Source organism: Cynara cardunculus, unplaced genomic scaffold (genome assembly GCF_001531365.2).
Source record: "Cynara cardunculus var. scolymus isolate 2C unplaced genomic scaffold, CcrdV1 Un_Scaffold_2842, whole genome shotgun sequence".
NCBI lineage: Eukaryota > Viridiplantae > Streptophyta > Magnoliopsida > Asterales > Asteraceae > Cynara > Cynara cardunculus.
Genome location: NW_020201238.1, coordinates 4,601 through 14,959, shown reverse-complemented (window position 1 = coordinate 14,959; position 10,359 = coordinate 4,601). Strand labels below are relative to the sequence as shown.

The following is a 10,359-nucleotide window of genomic DNA, read 5'->3' as shown; positions in this document are numbered from 1 at the left end:
ATCAATATTTTATTTTTGGAATGCAAATCAATATTAATTATTTTATTTGAAACGGTTGCATTTTAAAAATTAAAATTTAATTTTAAATTAAGAATTGACTAACATACCCTTTTAATTTGATTTTAATTGTATAATTAATATATTAAAATGATTGGTTGAGATTGGTTCTCACAGTTACCACAAACAATTCAATTCTCCTTTGAATAGGCCCATATATATATATATATATATATATATATATATATATATATATATAATCTATTTCAACTAAATCAGTAATTCATAATTTCTTATTTCCTAACTAGTTTTATAATCTAAAATTGTTATCTTTTGGATGTAAGTATGTAATATTTAGATGTCAAGTCAAAATACAATTATTTGATGTCTTTTGGATATTACTCGATATGTTTTGGTACGTGTGATGTTAAGATTTTTGGATTAAATTAAATTTCTTTTGGTTTTAGGTTATTAATTATTTATATGATGTTGTGATTTTTTTTGTATTAAATTAAATTCCCTTTGATTTTAGGTTTATCAGAAATATGCGAGATTTAAACATGTATCGTCTCTCACAAATTTGATAAAATATCTTACATAAATCGGAAGAAAGATCCCTGTTGGGGGATATCCGGTCCTCGTTGGGGATGGGGATGAGGATGAGAATGTGATCATATTCCCCGACAGGGACGGAGGCATGGCAACGGGGCGGGGATGAGGCGGATTTTGTAATCCCCGGCCCCGGTCCCCGGCGGGTACGGGGATTATCATCTCGTCCCCGGTCAAATTCTAGCAATCCTCGGTCAAAACCCGGTAAACCCGGTCAATCCCCGGTAAAAAAATATGCTTTAGTTTGATTATACCGGGGATCCCCGGCCCCGACTCCGGCCCCGTTTTGAGTAACATTCCCCGTCCCCGGCCCCGTCCCCGGTTTAAGTCTACCGGGGATCCCCGGCCCTGGGACCCGTTTTAGCGGGGAATCCCCGTCCCCGTTCGGATCGGGTGAACCGGGTTCTCTACCGGGTCGGGGCAAATCACCATCCCTAGATGGAGATGAGGAATCGAGGATGGGGATGAGATTAAGATCCCCGCCCCATTACCATATGCCTAATTTTGGAGAAAGTTTTGGAGGGAACCCGCTAGAACAAAATTTGCACAAGATTTTCCATTTTCTTCATTTTGAAGAATCTACTGGAGATGCTTTAAGGGTTGGTTTGGCGAATTAGTGTATAAGATAAGCCAGTTTCCAACAAATTCTTCAAAATAAAGAAAAACTGAAATTTTTATTTTTATATTGTTTAAACAGATTTTTTATTTTGTTAGTATTTTAAAATAGACACAACTCTAAATATATACAATTCTCTAACACTCTAACTCTATGGTGAGGATAAATAAATGTTATTTAAAATTTTCCATCAATGAAATTGATCTATTAGTTTTCTTTATATAAAGCTCTGTATTGGGATGATAACTTTATAGAATGTTTTAATATTATAGTTGATGTTGAAATTCATTTAATGCAAGCTTTTAAGAGATTTTGACTTCTGGTTTCTATTTTAAAGAAATTTTATAAAATCTATTGGAGATTCTCTAAGTCGGTATGACGACTCAATTTTAACATAAGAGGCATAACCGCCAAAAAAACCTGATAAATAATTTCTAGAGCTCATTAAAAACTAACAAAGTAACTTTGTTTTAAAGATAACTTAACAACTAATGTGTCGAAACCCTTTTAATAACTCAAAAAACAAGCTACTTATAAGCTAGTTTGGGCTTATATCAAAATCACCCATTGCTAAACAAATCTCCCATTAAACCATTTTTAGTAGGGACACTGAAACTTACATAAAAATACTAAATTTGACACCAAATCTTACATTAAATCTGGTGTAACGAATATTACACATGTAATATGCATCATCCATCATCCATCATCCATCATCCATCATGCATTGATAAGAATAGGGATTATAAATCCATGAATCATCCATCATTCATGCATTGAAGTATTGGGTTCGGGAATACTCTTCTAAACTTTTAATTGATTAAACCTTTTTCTTCCAAAGTTCTCCATGCTTAGATGAACATATTTGTACATCATTTTCAGTAACATCTGCTGTACCTGATTTTCACCCAAACCCTGAAGAAATCTCACCTCGAAATCATGAAGGTCAGGCCTCTCTACCAACCCCGAAACCCTATCGGGTTGAACCCCACTCCAGCGGAACCCATCCGGTGCTCTCCTCTACCATTTTTAATGCCCATAAAATATTTCAAATTAATTTATATTAATTTTCTTTCGTACCCTTGTATTTATTAGTTGTTTACAAATTCAACCCACGTAAGTTATGTTTGGCAAAACAACTAATAAATTAACTGTTAAATGATAAATTAATTATATTCAAATGAGAAGATATTCAATTTTTTTATAGATTATCAAAACACTATTTAAAATAATTTTTTAAAGTAGCTTGTAATAGAAGTTATGTTTTAACAAATCAGTTTTGTTTTTCATATAAGATTGAGATATAAACTAAAGGATCTTTGGCTTAGCGATATATGAATCATTGGCCTCCTATGAGGTCAATGATTCAAACTTCATTAAAGGTGAAGAGGGTGTGCAAGTTTATTTGTTCTATTTGGTATATATAAATATTATATACTTAAAAAAAGGAAAAAGATTGAGATATAAGTTAAGTTGGGTTGTAACTTTGAGCATAGGGCTGTTCGGTTCGTTTTATGTTAAAACCTGTCTAGATATAGTTGTCTGTATATTAACAGATACATTGTTGTTCGGTTGTTATGATGAATAACAGTCTAAATGTCAGAAAATGACCATTTTACCCCAGTCTTTATTTTTGTCTGAATAAAACAATAGTTTGATAAAAATGTTAGAACAAATGACTTTTTGTTTGTAAATTTTTGTGGATCAAACCCACTGTTTTCTGAGTCTGAAAAGACTAGAAAAAAACCCTCTATTGTTGTTAAGTCTGGTTCTAGCTCGTTGCTCTTAAACTTGCTCTCATCACCACCTCCAACAACACCATCATCCACAGTCTGATTGCGTGAAAGAAATGGATCGACAAAAAGTTTGGAGCAAACCCAGTTCAAAATCTAAGAGATGGAGAGAAAGCTCGAGAGAGATCGAGAGATGGAAAGGAGGAGCAAGGAGCTACAAAAACCATCATCTTCTTCAAGGAGGCACACCTAAGGAAGGAGAAGGGAGGCAGTGTGAATCGTAAGAGTAAGAAAGGAAAAATGAGGGCCGAATGCAAACCACACCCTTTTATCAGCTGACCGAATAAGCCATCATCTGTTTCATTAAGCCACAACCGAACAACCTTACATGGCTTACCGAATAAGTCATACATCCCATACAGCTTATTAAGCTGCTACCGAACGGCCCCTAAATCTTGGACGGCAAATCAACTATGTGAAAGGAATAAACAATGAACAAGGGTACTTATAACACAATGATGTCCATAAATGTTGGAAACTGTTGTTGACATGTGCAGATGAGATGAATCCAGTTTTTATTTAAATTGGTTGGATGTTTCAAACTTATAGAGAAGATAAATCTTTTCAGTTGAATTTTTCGAGAATCTATTTTATACCAGTCCCAGATATATAAGTAGTATGGCATGTAATCAAGATTTCTGGCAGGGGGAGGAGAACAGGAAAAACCACCATTTCTAAAAGCTTGGAAGAAAATGGAACCTCTCAACTTCAATATCAGCAGAAGTAATAGATTCAGAAGGAAACCCATAAACACTCACAGATCTAAGCAACTCCTCTCCATTTCCCTCCTTGCTCTCTTCTTCTTACTTCTCTTTTTCTTCTCCGACAACTACACCATCAACTCTCTCTTCTTCCGCAATTCCCTAAAAACCACTCAATGTCTCACACTCCAAACCCTAAAAGCAGAGAAATTCCTTTGGTACGCACCACACAGTGGATTCAGCAACCAGCTGTCCGAATTCAAGAATGCCGTCTTAATGTCGGCCATACTTAACCGGACACTAATTGTTCCTCCTATTCTGGATCACCATGCGGTTGTTCTTGGAAGTTGTCCAAAATTTAGGGTTTCTGATCCGAATGAGCTCCGGTTTGCTGTGTGGAATCATGCGATTGAGCTGATCCAAGGTCACAGGTGAGTGAGTTTAAGGTTTTCTTTTTAGTTGTTCAGAATTGTCAAGGTCTTTATTGATTTATTGGTTTGATTGTTTATGAACACAATAAGTCTTGATATATTTGATTTTGCCTTTTCGTCTGTCATTAGTAAAAGCTACATGATTGCTTACAGTTATGTGTGATGAATTACTAACAATTGGTTTTCACTATCTGATTTTATAATCGTTCATTAATTTCATAGTCATTAAGTCGATCCTTAGAACACATTTGGTTCTTAGGTCATGTGATTTATGTCATAAGCTTCAATATATGACATCTCTGATTTTGGATTATATTGCTAAACTTGATTGCAGATATGTATCAGTGGCAGATGTAATTGATCTTTCAGCATTGGTTTCCCATTCAGCAGTTCGAGTTATAGACTTGCGTCATTTTGTACCTTTGTTTTGTGATATCGATGTCGACTATKTTTGTTTTAAAGATTCAAAGATGGATGATTCTTTGTTGGAAAAATTAAGGCAATGTGGATCTCTACTATCTGGGTACAATAGTGATACAAATGATTGTGTATATGCCGTTGAAGAAGATTGCAGGACAACTGTTTGGACATTCCAAAAAGATGGTGAAAATGGGGAATTGGATTCTTTCCAACCAGATGAGCAACTCAAAAAGAAAAAGAAGATTTCATTTGTTAGACRAAGGAAAGATGTATATGATACCCTGGGTCCTCGTTCAAGAGCTGACTTAGCCACTGTATTGTCATTTGGTACACTTTTTACGAGCCCATATAAGGGCTCCGAGTCATACATCGATATTCATGAAGCTCCAAGGGATAAAAAGATACAATCTTTGATTAAGGAGATTGAGTTTCTTCCATTTGTRCCTGAGATTATGGATGCAGGAAAAGGATATGCTCTTCACACTSTTAAGTCACCTTTCCTCTGTGCACAACTTAGACTATTAGATGGGCAGTTCAAGAACCACTGGAGGGGTACTTTCCAGGCGYTAAAACAGAAACTAGATCCTCTAAGGCAAAAGGAGAGTTTGCSTATTCATATTTTTGTAATGACAGATTTGCCGATGAGTAACTGGAGTGGAACTTATTTGGGGGAGCTAGCAAATGAGCCAGATTCTATTAAGCTGTTTCTTCTGTCAGAGGAAGATGAATTGATTCAGAAAACTGCCAAGAAAGTTGTAGATGCAAGCAATGGTTGGAAGTTTGGAGCTTCTTATAATGAAGGGGTTAAGAAAGATTGTCAAAAGCATCATAGGTTTCCTGATATTCTCTTACATGTTGAAGAAACTGTTTGTAGCTGTGCTTCTCTTGGTTTTGTTGGTACTGCTGGCTCTACCATTGCAGATAGCATAGAAATGATGAGAAAAAAGGAAATATGTTCCCACTGAAACTTGACTCTATGTATGTCCTTGCATTTGATCAATGGAGATCACAATCCAGTTCCACACACAGCCTTTGAGAAAAATAAAAAATCTTTACTTCTGGGATGCAAAAGCATGAATAGGGCACATTTCAAATGTTGGATGGCTGTGGAAGAGCTGAGGATCTATGAGATTTGAACTCTCAACAAAGTATGTCCTCCGCAATCAAATCATGCTTGAAATGTATTTTTAACCTTTGGTCGATGAAAATGATCTGAATTTATACATCAATAGGATTTGAATCATATGTATTTGAAAGCTAAACTTCTCCATGTTCATGATGACAACCTGAACTTGATAGATCAATGAGAAAGAAAGGAAACCAATGATGGTTGATGTTAAAAAGCCTGCGTTTTCCTTGCTAATTTGCATATCATTTACCCTTTAGCACCTTGGCCACATTGTTCGACAGTCTTGGTCCATTATTGATCATTCTGCATTCAAAATTTTATCATCAAGCTTTCTTTGTATGCCTTTTTGATTAAACATGTAGGATGCTTCTCCGTAAAATTATTTCGAGTTTTTCTTCATATGTAGTTGAGATTTTGAATGTGGGAAAATAGTATGCCCTTCACACATTAGCTTACCTTTTCTGTGCGAGTATTTAGACTTTTAACCTTTTAAAAAGCAGTTAAAGAAACATAAGGAAGTTGTCAAGGCCTAAGACAGAAACTGGAATCTTTGAGGCAGAAGGGGTGTATACCACCAGCTCATTGTAATGACCAGTTTGCCCATGAGTAATTCAGTTGGCACTTGTTTGGGGGATCTATCAAAAAATTATAGAGCTGCATTTGCTATTAGTGGATGATGATCTGCATCAAGTTAGGATGCACAGCAAGATGTAGATTAGATATTTGAGGTCCAAAACCGAAAAAGGAAAAAGAAAAGAATAAGCTAAGGCCTAGGGGTCCAAGTCCATACTGTAGTATCCGAATATCGTTCTAGAGCAAATGACACCGCAAACAACTTAATATAGTCCCTTGTGAACTCTCAAAGGGGGTCTTTGGTATATTAAGAGCAGCAGCATTGTTGAACAACCTATAGAGAGGAGGTAATGCAAAAAGTAAAGGATAAAGAGATGCACAAAAGGACCAAGGACTAGGCCCTCAAGGACAGGTCCCAGGCATGGGTCCGTCCTAGGTTTCAGACCAAGGACTGATCCGGAAAAGGACTAGATAAGGACCAATATCCGGATAAGGAGCGGTCAAAGACCGATAGATGAAGGTCCGGACGTGCGGACTTCTTTCCATGGAAGCAACAGTGGACTTAAAAAACAAATCGGGCCTGGCCAGAACCAGTTAGGACCGCCGGGTCTAGATTGGTCCTTGTTTCCAGATCATGGACTGGACCAGTCTTTCGAAGGACTAGGTTTTCTCTTTTCTGGTTTGGAGGACCAGGCCCGAGGACTGGTTAGACCAGTCCTTGTTCATCTCCAGTAAAAGACTTTTAGCACTTCACTTATACATTGTCGCTCTAATTAGGTTGCCTACTCTCTCGCCAGAGGCCAAATGGAGAGCAAAAGACATTTGCATTTGTCGTGTTTCAGGTGGATTCGGATTCAATTTAGCAGGACGAGGTCTAGAATCAACTGTTCGAGAAAAACTGCAAAAAAAGATATACAGCATTGCCTGGTCTGAGATTTGAATTGCCGTGAATGATGAGATCTAGGAGACTGTAGAAATCTTCCAAGATCTCATGATACAACAATTCAGGATTCGTTTTTTGTATTGCTACTTCTATCTCTTTAAAATTACAACAATCGGCTTTTTGCCATTTAGATCTTCTCCAATGTCTGACTTAAAACTGCTATGTTCCTAGACAATGCTGTGTCTCCAGTCTCAGGCTCAGGCTCTCGACAGCAAGTCTCTTGAAAATGCAGTTACATTGTGAATGCCTCTTTGGATCTTTAGAACTATTAATGTTTTTTTAAAGGTTAGACCTTTTTTTTTTTAATTAAGAGAGACTCGGTAAATCACATTTGATGGTTGGAATTAAATTGGTTTAAGGCTATGACCCTATGGCATTTGCATAAATTTTTAGGAGAAACAATCAATTATATTCATATAATTGTTGTATCTTGTGTGATATTTATCTATTATAGTACATATATATGGTGATTACTGCTGAAAATTTACTACACTTGTGTTTCTTAAAGCATGATCTTGGGATCTCCTTTTTAGTCTCTTTACACATCCTTGGTCACTCTCTACAGAGAGTAACCTGGAAGCGGGTGATGATCTTTTCGCACAGACTAATTTTTCAAGAATAACGTGTCGAGGTATGAATAATGCCTTCATAATATAATCAATAAGATCAAGTTACACATGAATAAAATTTTAATGGATCGATATCTATTTTGATTTATACAAGCTTGATTCATGTGCATGTTAAAATTTGATAAGGTGATTCACGTTCTCTTCGTTGACCTTAATTCCTATTCCGCAAACCTGAAAACTGGAACAAGTAGGGAGGGACTTTGATCTTTTGACCAATTTTTCGATGTAGGAAATTAGGAATTAGTAAAGGTGCTATTAAGGAACATGAGTTAATGAGTAGAGAAAGTACAGTTTATGAGTGTCAAAACATCCAAATGATTAAACCACAAGGGTGGTGCCTGATTGGTTTGAGCTTGGCTCCAAAGGTCAAAAGTGCCTGGAGGTCCCACGTTCAAATCCAAGAAGGAACAAAAATCCCCTTGTGGCCATGGAGGTTCAAATGCAGTGACTCCGGGCTACCAGCAAAGCAGGTGGTCGCCCTGGGATTAGTCGGCTCGCATAGCAGGTTGGATATCCAGGTTAATAAAAAAAACGTCCAAATGATTATTCATTTCTTTGTAATTATAGATTGGTATACATATATTTCTGTTTTCGCATTTCTATTGTGAGAATATGTGGAACCTCCAGATTTACTCTCCAAAAGAGCCATTGAGGAGAGAAGGGAGTTTCCATCATATATAGGAGAGAAATGGTCCAAGTCTAGCTGATGTGGGACGCCAACATCTCTAAAGCCATTTTACTGCAATTCACTTGGTAACTAGCGACCATAAGTTTCTTTTTTCTCTAAAAATGCCTACTTTTTTGCTTCTCTAAAAGTATATTTCTTCGTTTTGATAAAAGTTATAATGTTTGAATTAATATATCTTATTAAGAACACATTTTGTTATCTATCAGGTTGGCTTTTTAATTTACAACAGACCTTTTATCTATTGTTGCATGCCCTTTTCATTTGTCATTAATCCCAATTCCATGCAACGTATATACAGCTTCCTGCATTTGCAAAATTTTTTCTATCCGCTTGCACCAAGACACATGAAGTGAAAGACTCCCAAAGTGTTGTGTGGACATGGATGTCACATAAAACCTTACCAAATCCTAGCAAGATTCCATGATTTGAAAACTTCTCCCCGCCTGGTTCTGTGATTTCTCAACCACTCATGACCTTCCTTATGATTATTTTGTTCTTCTTGAAAACCTCATGGATCCAGCTTGTGCTCCCATCTCACATGATGCCCAACCACTACATTTTGACAACTCTATTTTCTTGATAATGTAACCCCCTACCACTTATTCTTTATACTAGAACTTGAAATGGTTTAGTTAAATGTTCTTTGAAACAGTTTTATGTCTGCATCAATTTTTCAATTTTTGCAGGCAAATCTGATGAAGCTTGTGTCTAGGATCAAGAAAATCCAAGATGAATTACTGTCTCTGAAAGAGCAATGCTGCGAATTACTCTGCTCCAAGCAGGTTAAACAAAAATTCTAATTTAACTCTGTTCTCTTTTGCTGAAACCAATCTGAGTTTATGGTTTGTTAAAATAGCAAAATTATCGTCCAACAAGGCCAGTTCATAGAGTAATGAAAATAATGCCATTAGTATATAAAATAAATCGATACTTACAGTTGGCTTTAAGCAATTAGAAGAATGAATTCCAAAGAAGGGGCATGAAATTCTTGATGAGTAAGGCTTCAGGATTGTTTAGACTGTATGTGGTTTTGAGGGTTCTCATTAATACACTGTTGCTTCTCTTTACACACTGGGTTTAGTAGAATTAGAAATCTAGCCGTTCACTGATAATTTTATGCTCCAGGCTCGTCAGCAGTGTATCATTGTTTTCATATTTTCAAGCAATGAAAATAGAAGATAATTGTTTGCTCATAGAATAGGCCATGGTTAAGACTTTAGAGGTTGATAATTGATCTTAGAAAAGCGTTGCGACCTAAATTGGTTTATTTTGCTGATGTATGTATAATGTCAAGAAAAACTCCATTTCTGAAGCATAACTGACATTGGTAGTTTGAGTGTTTGGTAAGTTGTGCCAACAAGTGAAAAGAGGGGTATGCATGGTTGCTTACTAAAATACCCCGAACAATAACTTCAATGGTTTGTGTATCATTATTCTGCAGATGAATAGGAAGAATTATAAGACGCGGGTTAATTTCCAGTCTTTTTTGGTAAGGGTTAATTTTGGTCTTATTATATATTGTTTGTGATATGTGTGCTAAAACAATGTATATATGTCCATGTTCTAGTGTTGTTACAATAAAGGGAGCTTTTATCGCCAAAAGTATCTCCAAGAAGCATCCTTTAGTGCAGAAAACAAAAGATATAGAAGTCATGTCATTGGTCAATGAGTCTTAAATTCTTGACTATGCCTTGAATGTGAATGTGGAACATTAGATAGGTACATCTTGGGTTAAAATCCTACAATTATTATCAACTATTTAGAGGCAATGCCTACTAGATGGAAAGCCTAATGTTTGCCTGGTTACATGGAGCATTATGCTGCATGTAC

At 36.2% G+C, this 10,359-nt stretch overlaps 1 protein-coding gene across 2 annotated transcripts; it reads left to right on the top strand.

The window, feature by feature from the left end:
• The first annotated feature begins 3,553 nt into the window (after positions 1 to 3,553).
• On the top strand, positions 3,554 to 9,286 carry LOC112503291 (O-fucosyltransferase 30). Of its 2 annotated transcripts, XR_003067922.1 has the most exons (3): positions 3,554 to 4,147; positions 4,482 to 5,715; positions 9,216 to 9,286. XR_003067922.1 is itself a non-coding variant. In XM_025107353.1 (2 exons), exons 1-2 carry the CDS (start codon positions 3,708 to 3,710, stop codon positions 5,530 to 5,532), a joined length of 1,491 nt encoding a protein of 496 aa, XP_024963121.1. In that variant the 5' UTR covers positions 3,554 to 3,707; the 3' UTR covers positions 5,533 to 6,095. The 2 variants fall into 2 exon arrangements, 1 of the variants encoding a protein (XP_024963121.1); XM_025107353.1 differs by lacking the exon at positions 9,216 to 9,286 and having other exon boundaries at positions 4,482 to 6,095.
• The last annotated feature ends 1,073 nt before the right edge of the window (positions 9,287 to 10,359 follow it).